The sequence below is a fragment of the Amblyomma mixtum genome, chromosome 5, assembly GCF_055824585.1.
Source record: "Amblyomma mixtum isolate Tamu chromosome 5, ASM5582458v1, whole genome shotgun sequence".
Taxonomy (NCBI): Eukaryota; Metazoa; Arthropoda; class Arachnida; order Ixodida; family Ixodidae; genus Amblyomma; species Amblyomma mixtum.
Genome location: NC_143016.1, coordinates 82881100 through 82900463, shown reverse-complemented (window position 1 = coordinate 82900463; position 19364 = coordinate 82881100). Strand labels below are relative to the sequence as shown.

The 19364-nt window shown below is 43.5% G+C and overlaps 1 protein-coding gene across 4 annotated transcripts in view; it reads right to left on the bottom strand.

Annotated features, from left to right (window-relative positions):
- Positions 1–19364, bottom strand: part of LOC149342839 (neurobeachin-like protein 1) — a 91137-nt gene that overhangs the window by 55341 nt on the left and 16432 nt on the right. For 3 of the 4 annotated variants that reach the window (XM_089545336.1, XM_089545339.1, XM_089545337.1), the window contains 14 exons: positions 16760–16879; positions 14790–15122; positions 12216–12315; positions 12017–12105; positions 11535–11630; positions 10648–10828; positions 9616–9681; positions 4917–5050; positions 4047–4209; positions 2669–2771; positions 1703–1850; positions 1433–1591; positions 923–1082; positions 313–401 (listed from right to left, as the gene is read on the bottom strand). In XM_089545336.1, coding sequence (XP_089401462.1) covers positions 313–401; positions 923–1082; positions 1433–1591; positions 1703–1850; positions 2669–2771; positions 4047–4209; positions 4917–5050; positions 9616–9681; positions 10648–10828; positions 11535–11630; positions 12017–12105; positions 12216–12315; positions 14790–15122; positions 16760–16879 — 1941 coding nt within the window. The remainder of the gene's footprint in view (positions 1–312; positions 402–922; positions 1083–1432; positions 1592–1702; positions 1851–2668; positions 2772–4046; positions 4210–4916; positions 5051–9615; positions 9682–10647; positions 10829–11534; positions 11631–12016; positions 12106–12215; positions 12316–14789; positions 15123–16759; positions 16880–19364) is intronic. The other variant, XM_089545338.1, reaches the window with a different exon arrangement.

Genomic DNA, 19364 nt, shown 5'->3' with positions numbered 1-19364 from the left:
TAGACATGTTATGATAGGCAGTGGCTAGTTCCAAAGAACTCTCCATTGCAGCTTAGATGCAAAGCAGGTTAGGCCTAGCAATGCCTATTGAGCGTTGCACTTCAGTACGCCTGTGGGCGGCACATAGCTGCAAGAAGGTTACCGACAGCTATTTTTTATATACCGAATTACCGATATATCAAACTATTTCGCGATCCCCTCCAAGTTCAATATATCCGGGTTTGACTGTACTGCATGCTAATGAAGAAAATGCTACTTCCACTGAAAACGCAACTTTTAAAAGCTAGAAAAGGCCAGCACTAAATTTTTTACCTTCTTTGCAGCGTAAAATTTGAGTTCAATGTCCATGTTCTTAATGAGGTTCAGCACAGCAAGAAAGCCTGGAAAGGCTTGCGAGATATCTGAAATAAAGCAGTGTGAAGCATTAACGCATTTTTCATCCACATTTCAGGCGCCAACATACAAGTAGCATAACAACCTATAACGGTGCAGTAAGCACACAAACACAACACGGCTGTCCAAAGGAGTCACTATGTCATGCTTCACTTTCGACACTTCCCTCTGAGACAAGGTTTTTGAGTAATTTTCACTCCTCCAATGCACTGTAATAACATGCAAATGGACAGCATAGCTGCAGTAAATTGCTGAAATGTTCTCTTTTCAGGTGAAGTGACTCAACTAAGATGATAACATGATGATTTTATCTTAGCAGTGCAAGGGTAGCACAGCCAAACAGCACCTAGACTAACACATTTCTCTGCACGAGGTAGGGTCAAAGACCCATTTTTTCAAGCATTTCACCCAAGAGAAGTCGAACATCAGGCCAGGGAAGAGTCTGTACCCACTAAAAATCTTGTGTGTATCCCAGAGATATATTAAGAGCTGCATAAAAAAAGATTTTACTACTATCAGAAATCCTTACCTGACATGAGTATCAGGTTGACAAGCTCCCTAGCTACTTCACTAGTTACGTCACTCGATGACATTAGACCAGTTAAAGATGCAAAGCCTACTTCAGCGAGCCGTAGCCGTGATTTAGACTTCTCGTAAACCTTGTCGGACCTCAGCAGTGCTTGAATCAACTGGAATCAATAGACAGACATTCAGTGAAAGAGATTAGCAGAATAAGTCAACAGAAAAGATTACAGCAACAAACATACTGACACTAAGGAGACCCTCAAAAAGAGAATAAGAATGAAACAGCAGACACATAACAGCCAAGTACGATCACTTGTACAAAACAAACATAGCAGAAAAAAGCAGCAAGGTAACCACCACAATGGTTGGTCCAAGGCTGCGTTTTTTTCCGAGGTTGCACAGCAGTTGCACTCTGCTCCAATGCATTCTTCACACTATGCAAAAAACAAATTGACCCCACAACCGAGCCCTTCAACAAACAGAATATACAGCCAATCACAAGTATGCGTCTCACCTTAAGAACCTTAACCTTGGTGCAGCTGGAGAACTCTCTGTTGAGTAGAATGCAGTAGAACAGCTCGGCACAGTTCGGCTCGTAGAGAAGCAGCACAAGCTGATCTTTCGTCGAGGGGCTCTCGAGTAAGTGCAACAGCATTTCAACCATCTCCTTTGCCTACGGAGTCAACAAGGCGCTCTCAGAGACAATTTGTCAAATCACTTAGTAGGTCCTTCAACATCTTCAGCTGTGCTTCAAGTTTGATACGAATCATCAACTAAAACTCACCAATTCCTCTTTCCTCTGAGACAGCACATAAGACACAACTGCGCTGACATCTTGAATGCTGACATCACGCATCATGTAGAATTTCACCAGCGAGAGAACGGCCATGCGGATTGTCTTGACATCATCAGATGATAGCAGGCTGCAGTCACTGTCAGTAAAAGAAAGAAAGCTCAAGTGAAACAGGAAGACCAACATTACATTACATGCAAAAATAAAATCCTCCCACTGGTCAGAGGTTTTAAACTGTCAAACCCAAACCCAAACCCAAGTGCGCACGCACGCACGCACGCACGGACGCGCGCGCGCGCGCACACACACACACACACACACACACACACACACACACACACACACACACACACACACACACACACACACACACACACACACACACACACACACACACACACACACACACACACACACACACACACACACACACACACACACACACACACACACACACACACACACACACACACACACACACACACACACACACACACACACACACACACACACACACACACACACACACACACACACACACACACACACACACACACACACACACACACACACACACACACACACACACACACACACACACACACACACACACACACACACACACACACACACACACACACACACACACACACACACACACACACACACACACACACACACACACACACAGAAGTAACTATTAAGGGTTCAAATACAACACTGGAAAGGAAAGGTCAAGCTTTGCCACAAAGCTAATACATATAGGCCATGACTTGCAGGCAGTTTTAGTCATTAATCTTATGTGCTGTGTAGAAACCACATCCTGTTTAGAGTGTTGTATATATTACAGCATTGGTTAAACATACCGCTTTTGTTGCCTCCACAAAAGAGTACCAATAACCTTACAACTGATGTGGCAATATTGTTTTTACAGCTGATGAACAAAAAAAAACTAACCTGTAAAACATCTGTACCATGTCCAGCAGAAACCGGGGTCCATACTTCTTCCTGAAGTACTTACGGTCTTCTTTGATTATAGTGGTTAGATACTGAATGTGCCCTGCAGGAAATAATGCATTCATTTGAGGTTACAGAAAAGGAAAGTTAATGGAGCAAGTACAAAATGTGACCAACATGATCATGCTAGATATGCTGACAAAGCTTTACTACTTGACTTCAAGCAAAGAGACCAGTGTCAACTTAACAGCATATCATGCGTATTCTAAACCAGCAGTGAACAACTGCTTCCTCCACAAACTCAGCGGAGCAACCATAGAGCAGTACATACTCTTCAAGGATGCAAAAATACTTATTTTTTACTCCAAAGCAAATGTGAAGCTAATTATTCTAAATCTGAATAGCTTCTAAACCGAAGCCAGTAATCTGTAATTACCACATGGGAGAGACAAAACTGACCATTCACATTTTATCAATCTGCAAATAACAAGCTTGGTTAGTGATCTTTCTGAAATGAGGCTTAAAGCATTATGCATGTTAGAATAAGGCAGCAAGCCAAGACAATTTGAATACTGTTTTTCTTTTCTTTTTGCAGCAGCATTGGATGCCTGTGAAACCATAAGCATGTTTAGAACAAGCCAAACAAAGTTTGAAAACCTCCTTGTCAACTTGTCTGTCATGTCCTTGTCTGTGTCATTGCCAAGGAATTTGTCAAGGACGGTAAGCACAACAAATGTGTTAAACAAAATGAAAAATGTAGCAGTGGTGCTCCCTCAGAGATAAAACAAAATAGAAATGCATGAAATGAGATTCTTCTGGAATATATCACACAGTTTTGTTCACATGTGTTTCCACCTCAGTAGTACCAATTTCCTTTATTTTCCAGCGAATAAAGGCACATTTCTGAGCGCTTCCGAACTTCCATGTACTACTTCAAAAAAAAAAGTCACGCTGATGAACAGTTTCTCAAGACTTGAAGCCCAGACTGAATAGAGCCTTACTCTATTTGATATGGGAATTCTTTCAAATGTGTTTACAAAGTCCAAGTTTCTTCCACCTCTTTGAGTAAAATGTTTTAGCCACTAACACTTCTTTAATGACTGTACCACTGAAGCACAACAATGAAGTGGCCTATTCACATCATACCAAAGAAAGGGTGAGCATTATAAACAACAGACTGCATCAACAAGAGCCAATAACACTGAGATGAATTTTAGGAGAATAAGCCAGAACTGCTGAACAATGCGAGCTCAGAAATCTGACACAAAAAAGCACGCATGAGGCTGCTCTCAGAGTTTGAAGCAACCAGATACGCCCATGCAGAGTGCCTGTTGTTTCCCAACCAAGACGACCGCAGGCAGAAAGGAGGTTGGCTCACCTAGCCTCACTGGAAAGCTCCCCTTGCTCCAAATTCTGAAGTCAAAGAGGATGTGCTGGTACACAAGCTGCAACATTTCTTGAGCATTTTCCACAGTGCTTGCGTTCTCTACCAACAACTGCACAGCCATCAGGACATTCACGTCGATGCAGTGGCCTGGGACCTGTGGGCCAGGTAGTGTGCCCCATTTCAGCAATACAAAAAAAGAAAAAGAAAAGGCACACAGCCAACTGTGAAAAACCCTTCCATGCAAGAAAAAGACAAGAAAAAAAGGCAAGAAACAAAAAGGCAAGGCACTGTGGTGTCTACTCTCTCCTTACCTGTGTTTTTCACTGCAATGTTACCAAAGTTTCAGTGTCAACATGAACAGCTTTAAAAAACAATACGTAAAGATTTGACTGCAAGGTTCAGTCTATGCATTTCCTGCCTAAGAAAACAAGCAAGCATACATGGTTAAGCAAGTTTAGTGCGATGAACAATGAGGCACTGAATGAACTCATCAGCATCAATCAACAGGATATCAATTAGGCATATTTCAAAGCACAATTGGCCACATTTTGTTTACAGAACAGATAGCTTTGTTCAGTAATTTCTTTAGGGCATACTACTTCCCCGAGTTAAAGCTGCAGACTGCCTACTGTCCAGTTATACAAAGTCACTATACTAATAAAAACACCATACCTGAAATTGATTACTACAGTCTGTTAAACTACTGCAAAGCATGAGCAGGAGGTTGTAAAGATGCATAATAAACAAATATGCTCAAAGACAATAAAGAGGCACAGTGGTTTGTCTTATTCACTCCTCTAGGCAAATGGGACATTTGCTGAGCACAATTTTAAGTGCTAGAGAAGAACATTAGATGCTGACCCTTTGCATGAGGGCTCCAATGGTTGGTATCCCAGTGCGAGCCGAGAGCTGCATTTGGTTCTCCGAGCTTCCTTGCATAAGATGCTGTACAATGACCAGAAAGCTAGAGACTTGATTCTGAGCTAACCTCAAATCTGCAAGGCAAAAAGGAAGAAGCCAGCAGGTAAAAAAAAAATTGGCCAATCTTCTCTGGGTCAACAGTTGGCAACACAAATGGGGCAGTAAAAGAAAGGTAACAGTGCTGCAAAGAAAATTCCCAAGAAAGGCAGCAGTTTGACAAAGGTGCTACGACAGAACAACAGGTGGACTTCAGAAAGAATCGAAAAATTTTCTTGTTTCAAGTGCCTTTCTCGGAACAAGTATATTCTGCATGCAAAGCTAGGAGGCAAAAACATGACAGTGAACTAACTCTGAAACAGTGCGAAAAAAAAAAAAAAATCCGCATGCACACCTGCCACATGCGACCCAGCTCCCATGTTAGTAGTGTGTTTGGTACTAAAAAAAAACATAGAAAAGTGTGTTTGTATCAACTGTCAGCAACTTAATGTAAAAATGTAAATACCCTAAACCTGCAAAGATGTATCGCGAGGTCTCACCATGGAAAAAACAAAGCACCCTAGGATCTAACATAACATGAACTGAAACAATACATAACGCAAGGCTTATGTCCCAATCAGTTCAATGTGAATTTAAATGCTTTTTAAGCTGTCGGCTCCAAGCTACATAATAACGTGCGCAAAATATCTAGAGGTTTCATTTATAGAGCAAGAAAGAGGCTTTAAGGTTTTTCCAACTAGTAGTTTTTCTACACAGTGTTCCAATACATTCATTTTAAAATATCCAATTTAAAATGTCTCTGCGATTATTTTTTACAATTCCTGTTAAAGGTGCACTGAAGAGGAATCTGAACTCGTCTTTTTGCCGTGGGAACTCAATCTACACGTTCCGAGCATTCTTAGAAACTTCGATTTATTGCCCTGTGTGGCTGATTTTCCGAATTAAATCGAATTAACGTCCGGCTCCCGGCTTTTTTTTTTTTTAATTCTCCCTCGTACGGTGGGCAGAGTCGACCAAAGCGTGGAGTACCTTTCAGCCAGTCCAGCGGCGGCTTGCCGCTCTGCCCTCGGCGGAGTAATACGTAGTAGTCCGTAGAAGCAAATAGTCCGCGCGTATTTTTATTTCTGCGGGATTATTTTGCGGCTATATTATCTGCGAATGAAACTATTTATTCACGGAAACCTAAAAAACAAAATAAAGCGAAAGCAAAGCCTCCACAGAGCTGGCTGCAAGGCACTCCCCGCGTTGGTCGACTCCGCCCACCGTACAAGGGAGAATTAAAAAAAAAAGGTGGGAGCCGGACGTTAATTCGATTTAATTAGGAAAATCAGCCACACAGGGCAATAAATCGAAGTTTCTAAGAATGCTCAGAACGTGTAGATCGAGTTCCCGCGGCAAAAAGACGAGTTCAGATTCCTCTTCAGTGCACCTTTAAATGTCACAAAATGCACAGTCATGGCCCCCAATGTCAAGTGTTTCCAACCGAGCAATATGTGGATGACAAATAACACTGCCAAATACTTGAGAACTTCTATATTCTAGTAGTCTTGTCAATAGAGTAGAATCTTGATGATACGATCCCAGTTGATACGAATTTCAGGGTGATACAAATTCATAAAATGCCCTGATCACAGTGCACCGAGTGCAATGGGCAGAAATTCGGGTGTTACGAACAGCCCCCCCCCCCCCCCCCCCCCACTGCGGATGATACGAATGTGCGAGCCGCGACCACGCCCTCGAGCACCAAGTAGTTGCTGCCTGTACATTAATGACGCCACGATTGTCAATACTGCAGTGCACGTCGCGAGCAGTCAGCAGCAGCATGCGGCCCATACATCGCTGATGCAGCAGCAGCCAGGAGCACGAAGCACGATCAGCACAGCACAGATGTGCCGAGTCAATGGTTGTGCGCTGTCATAAGTACGTATTTACCCAATTCCAACGCGCACCTTTTTTCGGGGAAAATACGTCTCAAAATCGCATGCGCGTTGGATTCGAGTGCAAACCCAAACTGCCCCATAGCTGCCCATCGTCATCGCCATTATACGATGTGAGAGCTTACTAATGGTGTGTTCGACTGGTCGCTCCCACGATCCGGTTCAGATTTGGCAAAGTGAGAGCCGCTCTCGCTCCGAGCGCATAGCGAGACCGGTCAAGCCGAATGGTCAGCAAGTTTTCAGAGCGAAAGTGCAGGAAGCAGAAAAAGGACGTAACTTCCGTGACGGCGTACCCAGCGTAATGATTCGTCTTTTTTTCGACATTTCGCCTCACAGAGCCACACAGCAGGGACGTTTTAACTGCCTCTAATACCTAAAGCGCCTAAACTTGCTTCTACGGATGCGTAAAAATTGACGCGTTAGGCCTCGCCAGACCGGTCGTGGTGTGCCGTGGCCAACGTTAATGGAGCCGTGGCTACCCTGGCTTCGCATCCGTCTCCGCGAAACGGCGGAAGTGGCTCTGTCACGTAAACACATCTCGGGGCCGCTCCGACTTTTTTCTCGGAGCGCCTCAGAGCGCTCTGAGCTGGAGGCGGGCGCTCTGAAAGAACCAGCTGAATGTAGTCAGAGCACTTGATTTCGACCAGCCGAACGTGCGGCTGCATCTCAGAGCGCTCTAGAGCGATCTGAAACGACCAGTCGAAGACACCATAACTGCCTGCAAACATGGGAACGCATTTGCTCGTCGTTTTCTGCGTCGCAGGAACCGTTTTCAACCGGTGTGGCGCTTGTCATTGGTCGCGTGCTCAGCGACCACGGACCACGTTCACGGCGACGTATCCCGTGCACTGCCGCGGGCGGACGCCTCATCACTGCCTTTGCACGATCGAGATACGCGGCTCAAAGAATATGTTGATGAAACAACGGTTGTTGGAAACGCGTCATTTCGGCAGTAAAGTTCCAAAAACGATGAGAGTCCTTTCTGTTTTGCGGCCGATTCTCTGACAGAGATTACATCGTCCGCAGGCGGGGCACGCCGCGCCGCTGACGAGGTCGCGCATCATGCCGATCGCACAGATAACAGCGCTTCCGCACTCGTTTTTACGCTTGTTTTGGCCGTCGAACATCGTTATCTTTCGCTCAGATGCACTGACGAAGTTATGGATGCTCCGCAAGAAGCTTGAAGGATCCAAATGGTGCATCGCCGTTGCCGCAGTTACGCCTAGCAGCAGACGACCCTCCCGTCACCGGAGCTCTCCACTTGCGCTTGGGGCGTCTTCCTTTATACTGATGCTTTGTCAGGAACTTGCGTGAACGAAAATCTCGTTTCTCAGTCACATCCATAGCGGGAAAAGGAGAAAAACCCGAAAACCCGGGCAGAAGCGTTGGTTCACGTCTCGGTGGCGGCAGAACGAAGAAAGAGCGTCTGCATCCAACCGTGCGGTGGAATGCTCGTAGCCAATGGAAGAGCTCCGATCGTACCACGTGATTTGAAGGGCCAGTCGCGACGCTAGACTCGGGCAGGAAACGATCTTTTTTTTCGTATTTTTATCAAGAATGCGCCGCTGCCGAAGTGGCTTCTGGTAGAAGATGGGTAGGCCTACTTCCCCGCCAAAAATTCAAGAGCAGGCGACGCCGTGGAGTGAAATGCCGCGTTCCCGAAATTCGGTCAAATTCGCACTTTCGGGAGCCACCGCGAGTGCTTTATTTGCATTTTTTACTAACTTCCCATTGATTATCGGCTTTGATTTTTTTATACATAAAAGAGGCTTGGGGGAATACAAAACGCAAGAAAATACAAAATCGACTTTATCGAAAAAAATTTCGGTTTTTTCACCCACATCTCTCCTTAAAATATAAAAACGGTTGCAAATTATTTTCATTCGTGGAAGTCACATGCACGTTAGAAGCGGGGCTTGTAGTTTTTTTTTTTCATTACCAATATTGGGCGAGCCTTAGAATCTGGGCTTGAATTTTTTTTTTGGTGCCGTAAATTGGGTGCGCGTTGGAATCGGGGGCGCGTTGGAATTGGGTAAATACAGTAAACCCCATCGGCCGAAAACAGATCTGCGTACATTATTCATATGAATTCTGTTTATTTTGAATTATATATGAATTTCGGAGGATATGAACATTTTTCGTGACCCCATGAAATTCGTATGATCAAGATTCTACAGTACGACACACTAAACATCTTCAGACTTTCATTATTTTGTCAACAGCACTTTGCTAAGCGCATGGCAGAGCAGCATCTGCCTTCAGGATACTTTCATCGTACCAGTTATGAGGCTTTGTTTCAGCACCTTCCCATTTCGTGTCGCCAATTTCGGGAAGATAGGAAGGCATACAAAACTACCTATAAGTGAAGTATGTGCTTGTCAGCACAGTGTCATCGATAGCTGGCACAGCTTCCAATTTTTAAGCTTTTCTAACCGCCTCGTCTAACTACCACAGGTGATGTGATAATTTGTAGGTGTATAAATTTTGGGCCTTTCAGAGTGCAAGGTATTTGAACACAATCACAAGAATGCACAGCATCAGCCACACTCTTGCATGACCATTTTGTAAACGGCACTTCAGAGCAAACAGGAAGCGGGGAATACAAGTAAGCCGACAGTGAGACGAGACAACAGCAGGCCAAAGCAGGACAGGGAGCCAAAAACGCATTTGCTGGAGAAGCAGTTAAGTGTAACAGCATGCCTGACCCTTGGCAAGTGTTTTAGGGTCGCCCTCCGTCTCCCGCAGCAAGTCCAGCAGCACGGACTGCGGTCCTAAGCAGAGAAACAGTCAGGTGTGTGTGCGCTCCCCTCCACAGTGCAGCAGTCATCACATGCTCGCATCACAACAAGGTGGCGAGCGGGGCAAGGCCTGTGTGTGCTCTGCAAATCGCACTAAATACGCACGCTGCAGCCAGCGACATTTCATCCGCAGAGCTGCCAACACACACGACACCATCAAGAACACAACTTGCATAGTCCTTGTTAAACACTAGAGGCATGCAAACATGCAAACAGTGAGCCCACTAACCACGAAACTGAGTTGCCCAGTCATTAGAGTAGCTTAGCGCATCATCATAAACATCAGCCAGCAATCCCCAGTCGTTTCAAGTTTAGTAATTAGCCCTCCATGACTTCATGTGACAGTCCTCTGACTGTAGCACTGCAACATACAGAACTAGTACTAAAAGTGACCTGGAATAAACACTCATAAGTGTAAAATTCTGCGTTTAAAAAAGTTTGTGATGATAAATTTGGATAGAGGTCGCATGTTACAGCAGACAAGTGGCTTAAAAAGATAATGCATAACAAACAACAGCAGGCGTTAGCTAATACTTGCAAGGTAAACAGGTCAATTACAGCACAAGAAGCTGTCTTAAGCTCCCATATACTAATCACGCAAAAGGACATTGGTGCTAAGCGCTGATGACTCGGAAAATGAGTCACTAACGAACACTAAGATGAGCAAAATACAGCTGTTAAAAAGAAGGTTATTATGTACACACCTCTTAATGCCTTTCCATGTGTTCATAAATATTGGCCACACTTAGGTAACACAGCAACCAGCACCTAAACCACCTTGCATGCATTTTTTTTCTTGTAAAAGCTAAACACTGCATAAAGTCAAGATCACTGTTCCTATTATTAAAGTTGATTTCAATCCATGAAACTTCGGCAAACAAAAAGAAAGGAACTGCTTGCTGGCAAAGCACAGCTTGTAAACCCGTGAGCATAACTTGCCGGAAAAAGATGATGAGGATGACGGGACTACGATCCAGTCATCTACGAGTTCTTCCGAGGGCCTGTGGTTGGAAGGCGTGCAAGGAGTCTCAAAGCTCGGAGAGCACTTTGGGATGGGCTTCCCAGAGTTCTCCAGGAGAACATAGAGTGTTGGGAAACCCCCAATCAAGTTGATCGTATCCTGTTAAAAAGAAACAGCCATTTTTTTTATGTGTAGCAAGGGAAGATAAGCGTATGACAAGTCTAGCTCGAGATGTAGTCTGTAAAAGACAAACACTAAAGTAGAATTCCCAAAGGCCTCTTTTCTTAGCCTAGTTTAAAAGATATCAATGCATAGTTTGCATGTAAAAGCCATCCCTGAGTATGAAGCACACTGCAGTGAAGGACTCCGAGCTGAATTCCATCACCTGGTGCACTTTAACACGCAACAAACTCTTTGTAGATGGGTGTTTTCACATTTTTCTTCCATCAAAACATGGCCACTGTGGCCCGTACCAAACCCTCAGGCTCATGCTCAGCAGCAAGAGCATGCGTTATTCACAGAGCGGCTACCGTGAATCTCTTTGGCCTGTGATCAACTTTACTGTAATAATTATCATGACAAAAACAAGCAAACATGGTCCCTTCATTGCCCAACTATTTAATGCAACAGTTACTGTTACGAAAATTGCGTTCTGACCGGAATAAAAAACAAAGTAAAGCGGAATCAACATTTCAGTTGCCGTTAGCTATACGATGAAACTCTAACCAGATATCCCTTGTGCTACTAAGCAGTACAATAACAGTGATAATGCAACAGAATATGACTGCTCATGTTGTCCACAAATGCCAAATAAACTGCCCAAATTAGATGCATGCCTCCCTTCACCCACAAACATACAACATACCTTGACATTTTGGGTGTGACAGTAGCGGCCTCTGACTGTGCCATCATAGAGGGACAAAGTTGGGGCAAGGTTTGTACATGTTCCATCCAAAGATGCCTGCATTTGGCAACAAACATATTGCGTTCATTGCCTTTCAATGCACAAACCGGAGCAAGGCTCTGAAGCATAAGCTGCAGAGCCTCTCTATATCAGCACATGACATGAGCTTAAAAGAGCACATCAACACACAAATAAAATATAATTCAACCAGCAAAATAACAATATCTCTCAGCCGAAGAACTATAATTCTTTTTACAGGTTTACCCAAAAAATTTGCCCCTCTGTTGCATTAAGGACTATATTTTAGAAAAAATTTCAGCATTCCTATAAAAGCAAAAGCCTCTTTATAACTAAGCAAGCCTATACTAACTGTGAACAAAATAAACTGAGTGCAGTTCACAAAAGATAAAGCAATGAAAAACACATGCCAGTAAAAAGCTTACCTTTGCATCATAGTAAAGAACTAGCTTCCCTAGCAGCTCTGAAACCTCTACAGAGTCTTCATTCTTGAACAGTGTGTAATTCCTGGGACCTATATTAAAGGAAAAGTGTTCGTGGTTATCATGTGACAGCAAACAAAAAGCTTGCAAAATTTCTCAAAGCAGTAGGCTGTAAAACCATGAGGAAAACAAGAATTATTACCTCCAGTGTACATAATCTTCACTTGAGAGGCTTGGAGTGGCTCGCTGAAGAGACACAGCGAACCAATTTGGCCCTTGAGACCTCTTGACAAGCCCCAAACCTGCGAAAAACAAGTTAGACTGAAGAATGAAAAAAAAAAATAATAATAATAAAATGCACCAGCAACAGTAGTTGAGCATAAATTAACACACAGTCTGCAGCCGAAGGCCCTGGTCAAGCTACGGTCAGTGATCATTAAACTAGAGCCTGCAATCTGCAACAGCTCTGTAGAGGGACTCCTTTGTGGAATGTCTTTTAACACTTTTTGTTGATTACTCTCAAGCATTTTCCCAAAGAAGGAACCACAAACACACCAGTAATATTGAAAAGTTTGTGTTGCCATTTCACATCCCGCTTTCCAAAGTGAAATCCAAGAATCAATAGTAAGTTGGCTAGCTTTTTGATTCTTCCAGCCTTCCAGAAGTTTGCACATAATCTTTTTTGGCTCATAGTGCAGTGACAGTATAGCTTGGTGCCTAGTGGTGGTGTACAGCAGAACCCCACTGTTACGCAACATTTTTCATGCAGCGGCAGAAAAAAATATATAGCAGCCAGGAAACCTAGTAGCCAGGAAGCGTGCAAAAAAAATGTACATCATTGTTTGTGTTTCTTGCTTTTTGTTTTCTTACTTCTAGTAACGGTCACGTGATTCTTTGGAATTTGCAAGGCTCTGTGGTTGTCACGATCGTTTGTATGTGCAGAAAATCCTAAATGCCTTGTGATGGCTCTCCATTTGCTTGGGCACGTTGGTGGAAGGAAGGCAGCAACAAAGAGGGTGTGAGCGCACAGCGGGCATTTGGATACACTTGAGCACTTCTGTGCTGTTTTCATGGCAGCTGCCTTAATCCTACACAATCCTCGTCTATTGTAATCAAGAAATTGCGTGTTTAAGCTGCAGGCCACAAAGAAAGTGTGGATGACAGAAACATGCACCAGAGCCAAGCCACACAACTGCATCTCGTACAGGACTGCCCATGGGGCATTTGCTGCGGCATAGTTTCATTTTCACGCCTTCGGTCGTTCATGCTCATGCCGCAGCGGTGAAGGAACTGAACTAATAGCCAAAACGGAATACACGCCGCACTCAAGTGTGCTCGGTGTCGACATTTGTGCAACACACCGGAGGCTGCCAAGCGCTGATAGAATCGAATTCCGTGTTGGACGGCGTGCCGTTGCCGTTCCACGCGCATTAAAAGTAGGCTGTCAAAATGCCGGCACGGGTTAGAGCACTATCACGAAGTGACATTTGCAACATATCATGAAAGAAAGTTGCCACAGTTGCAACGCAACAGCCGAGTTTGTATTGCATAGGTTTCTATGGCAGCTTGGACAGGACTGGCTTACAAAATTTAACAGCCGGGAAAATAGCACCTGGGAACATTACAGCGGGGTACTGATGTATTAATGTTGCAGTGGTGCTACTGGGCTCATACTGTGGTGGTAGTATATTTCCGATACCTTCTTGTGGTAAAATTTGTGCCCACAATACAAAAGAAAGAGCTCGGAAGCAGCTGCAGTGGCCACCATGGCTAGTGGTAATCAGAACTTAATAATATGAGAAGCTTATGGCCAGCACATAGTCCTACACACAACACTGAGAAAATTCCGTAAGCACCACACCACCTAACCAACTTGATATTGCATGGCCGTCTAGTCACAATGTAGAAGCACGGTAATGCCAAGCCCCTCTCTGAAACCAAGGCAAGTGGGTATGCAAGATGCACATCATTATGGGCAAGAGCGCATTTCAATGCAGCCTGATTTAAGGGGGGACACTACCCTAAACAGTGAACTTTTGAGCCAATTGCTCGATTTCATTGAAATTTGTGGGGCTAGTTTATATTACTGGTGGGACCACCTCTGCCAAATTTAGTTCTTCTAGAATAAGTATGAAGCAGATTATGCAACCTTTGTGCCAAGGATGACTATGCTTGCTTAGGAAAACTGTTGTTCGAAAAATAAGGGTAATTTTCCCAATTTTTTGTGTTTTGTGGCATTGGGAATGTCCAGAGCACACAACTGTGGAATTATTTTGCTTAGTTCTCCTATATTTTGAAAGAATGACACCATGCAAAGAATGACATTGGATTTTAATTTTGCATCAATTTTTTTAAAGTCATTTTCTAGTGTGAAAAAAAGAGAAAAAATAGACAAACTGAGTGCACAATTGTGTTCCTCATAAAATTTCACTCCAGAAAACCTGCTAAAATACCAATATTATCAAGTAATATTGGAATGATAGTTTTTCTAAGCTGACAGTTCACTGGAGAAACAGGAGATGAGAAAAATAGACTCACATGATTGAAAATCATCCCATTTTATTTTAAGTACTACAGTGTTCAACACAAGCCCCCAGCTGATTAATAAAATTTGGCAGAGGTGGTCCCAGCAGTGATATTCGCAAGTTTCAATGAAATTGAGCAAGCGGTTCAAAGTTCACTTTTTAGGGTAGTGTCCCCCATTAACATACACTGCCCTGCTGCAGCATCTGGGGTGCCACAGCAAGTACAAAAGCGAGCGAATGACTCCTCTCACTTGTTCGTGCGACTCCAGCGGTGTCACACTGACAGACGGGTCGGGGTCAGCATTGAAGGCACTTCGAAGGTTGACTGGAACACTGGGGGCCATGGAGAAAATTTTGTCTGTGTCCCAGCCACTGAGGAATGACCCAAGGGCACTGTTCCTGAGGAAGCCCCCACTCCCTGCCACTCCCTGGGCAGGATGCTCTTCGCTGCCCCCGAGACCATGCTCGGGCAGCATGCCAGATGTGATGCTGTCCCCAGAGGCTCTGCTGTTTGCTGCTCGCCTTTCACTAGTTGGCGTGGTCGGTTCATTGGAATTCCCACAAGCGACGTGACACTGAGAAAACTGCAACACAAGATTTCATATCAGCTGCAAAAGCAAAAACGGCAGCAGCCTACAGCAAAGCAATATGCATCTGCCCAGAGTTATATCACTGTCACCACAATCAGTCTCTGCTGTCGCTGAACGAAATTTCAAGTTTCAAGTTTATTTAAAACGCACATAGTAATACAAATACAATAAAATCAGTACAGAAGGAGGTCCCATAGTACACGACTGTCGGGGGGACCTCCTAGAACAAATCAAGTGGGGTAAAATTGCAAAGAATGGAAGGCAGTGTATCAATTAGCATAAATAAACAATCTACAAAAAATTTACAATGTTGTGTGTGAAAAATGGAACAAAAAGTATATACAGCAACAACTTTGAAACATAATGCAAAGAAAATGAGACTTTAAACAAGGATTACTACTGTTTAGGCATGTGAACTACACAGGAAATTAATTAAGTACTCTTTAATGCGGTGATGAAATGAGTGAACAGTATTTCAACAGGATATGCCGGCAAATATTGTGGTAAATTTTCCATAATTAGTCCTCACTTTAGGTAGAAGAAGATTATTACGCTGTTGAAACCTAGTAGAATTAGTATTTATAAGCTGATCAGGAAAGCCATCAATATGAGCATGATGATTAATTACCTTGTAGATAACGGTGGATGATTTCACAGCGAACAACTGTTGAAGTGGAAGTATGCGCAAGCTATGATAGTGGTAAAGAGTGTGTTAGGAATGAACTGAATGACATGAGCCTGATGGCCTGATTCTGAAGGCGCTGAAGTCTTTCAATGTGAGTGAAATATGTATTTCCCCAGCAGGACAAACAGTAGCTAAGGTGACTGTGGATATATGCATAATATAATGAACGTAAGATGTGCGGTTGAAAGTATGCACGTGTTTTGATTATGATATGAATACCGAAGCTTTGTAAAAGTGCGTACACGCTTTCAAGAAGCTGCTCCGCATGCCCAACATTAGCTTACTGTCAGTGAAAGGTTTCCATGGTTAATGACTGACATCATGCAATGTTCACTGTTTCTAAGTAGCACGAAACCACCCCCCCAACGAATTGTATGAAATCGCATCAAGCAACCTCTGACAATGCATAATACCACCCCTACATTTCACCATTGCTGAAGAACTCCTTACATATTCTTGCCAGCCCACTCTGTCAAGACACAGGTACTATAAAGACAAGCTTGCATTCCTATCCTAAACTGCAACCTTAAACAACAAATGCAATATGCCATACAAGTTGGATCAAAGGAACACCAAAGATGACTTTATATATGGTTGATTTGATTCTACAAAAGTTCCAGGCCTATGAATCATGTTCTCAGCTTTCTTTATGCATTTGATGATACAGTAGAACCCCTCTATAGTAAAGTAGTTCGGGCCAGCAAAAATATTTAATCAGGGTCTTTACTATATCAGTTGCGGGTGATGGCATGACTCTGACTATGCTCTGGCTGCTTAATAAGTACAGTGTCCCTTTAATGCTTTCCTTGTTCTGACCCTATCCAGAGCAGCACTGCAAAACACTGTCACTAATAAGTCAGTAAAAAATTGGGCCATTCACACTCAAAGCATGCGAAACATTGTAAAACTGGCATGCATTCGAGTGTGCAATTTTTCAATCACCAACCTCGCTAAGTGAAGGCAGCTTCACTTGCACGCTGACACGTTGTCTCCCATCAATGAAGACCGACATAGTGCTGTTTGTGAATGGACGGCGGGCTGGTGTATGGCACACATCCACACTATGCTGCAAAATGAAACGTGGCTTGAATACACGGCAAAATGTTTGCAATTTGAACTTGCACAATTTGAAATGACATTTAATACAAACTGACACTTCGGTCCCAACAGAATCACGACAGTTTGAAGACAAGCGAAAAAAACTCCCCTTCATTTGAACTGTTCAAGGTTTGAAACTCAATTTTAACAAGACTGTTGCCTCCAAAAGCTTTGGTGAAAAAAGTATTCCAATGCTTTTCTAGCCACCAAGGCAATGCCAAGTGCTCTGGCCAGACATAATGTGGTTATTCAACACAGCAGTCATCAAACATTAAATGCCAGTAGGTAAATGTTGAAGAAATACACACAATGGTACAGTCCAAATATACCGTATTTACTTGCATATAGGTCGACCCCTATACATTGGGCTCGCAGCGAATTAAAAAATTATTCGAATATCAGTCGACCCATATCTTTTGAAAAACAAGCACATACGTCGTAGGTCAAACACACACTTCATCTGACTTTAATCTCTGAAAAGCGAGCAAGTATACAGAAATCTAGGCACGCGCAAAAAGAAACCTGATGTGCAATCAGATGTGCAATCAACAGACCCGCTCAAGATATGAAATCTCAGCTGTAAAAAGGTTCACAGATGTATCGCTGACACAACTTTTTCTTCTTTTTCTTATGTGGTACGCCTCCAAAACCTCCCCTGCTTTACTATCACCGCTCCAGCCCAGAACGACAAAATATACTGCTTTCTAAGAAATGAGCGAAAGAGCAATGCGGGTACACACAGTAATTCACTTTGTGCACCCGGATGATGATGATGAAGACCTGCGTCACGAATATAGGTCGGGGTTCTTTGGTCACGAATATTGGTCGCTAACTAATTAAGGGCAACATTTCTGAAAAAAAGGTCGACCTATATGCGAGTAAATACGGTAAAAGCAAAAGGCATTCACTGAAAAAATCATCAACATACTGTAACAACTCACACCTCATGTAGTACCTCGACCTTGGGCATATCAGGTGTAAATAAATAAAATAAATTAAAAATGCTACAAAATGCTGTGCATCATGCCTGCCATTCTCACTGCACGAAGGATCTGAAATTAACAGTGTTCAATAATCTGTGTCTGCAATTTCAGTTTTCCATCTAAGTGTTGTATTTTAGTTGTTTAACAGGCCTCCTTATTCATAGTGACAAAGTAAAAGGACAAAGGCACCAGTGTTCAATTTTGTCACAAAATTTAGAGATGCTTAACGTTGATGACTGATCTCTAAACTGGAACAATTTTGTTTCCACATTACAGCCTGCATGAATTGCAATGCAAATTGACAGTTATCGTTGATACCTCAATGAAAAAGTTACGAACTGCAAAGCATTTTGTCACGAGTGCGCAATTCCTACTATGCAGAGCCTCGCCGTTTTCCTCTCTTGCTGCCCCACAAAGCCCTGCACTTCCCAAGTGCTTCGCTGCTTCCTCTTTGCATATCCAAGGTTCTCATCCTGTAAGTTTTTCACCATCCTTAAATACCATTCAAGTTGGCACAGTGGAGAATACATGGCAGTGGTACCAGCGCATATTCACACATGCATATTCACATTGTTCACCTGCTGCCTACTTAAAGGGACACTGAGGAGAGCTCTATTAACAGTTTTTTTATAGCAAAATCCGATAGTTCGGCATTTCATGGCTTTGTTGCCACTTGGCCGGCAGCGAAAGATGCATTTATTTCTAAGAAATTTGGATTCGAAGTTGAAATAGTTTTTCCCGCCGCTCTGATTCAAACTTGGGATTCTGCTATGACGACACAGAACTAAGTGACGTGAAACATGACATTCACATGACGTAACGCAGACTCCGTGATTTCTGGCGGCCAGCAGTGCGGCCCAGCAGCAGCCGAAAAGAAAGCTACCGCCGGCCGCACGTTGGAGGCATCTATCGGCTATTGCGGCCGTCGCTTCGTTTACATTTGCACCTGCGTTTTGCCAGCGTTACAATGGATCCCGTTCTCGAAGTCGTCAACGAAGTTCTCGCAAATAGACGCCTTTAGCATACCGTGTACCTCGTTACCGTTAGCGGAATACCGGGAGCCCCCATACCGCTGAGAGCAAGTGCTGATTGGTCCCGGCGCTGCAGGAGCGCGCGTAGCTATCGGGTACGTGGCGCCATCTGGCGACATCAAGGAGATTTGCGCATGCATCTGCTGCGCCTCAGTGATTCGTAGCTTCTCGTGTCCTAGTGTTGCTAGAACTATTGGTTCTAGCAACACTGTTTTGTCCTATGACGCCATGAAGCTTGTACTTGCGAGTTTGGCCTGTGGCGGCGATACCTGTATTTTGGTTCTTGCTCTTTTCTATGTTACAGGAGCTTTGTTGTCAGTATGAATGGCGTTTTTGTAATCAGGAGCTGGTATTCTGTCGATGCAAGTCAACTTCAATTTCTCCTCAGTGTCCCTTTAAAAGAAATGTCAGCCCCACCTTTTAAAGTTGATTCCTTTCG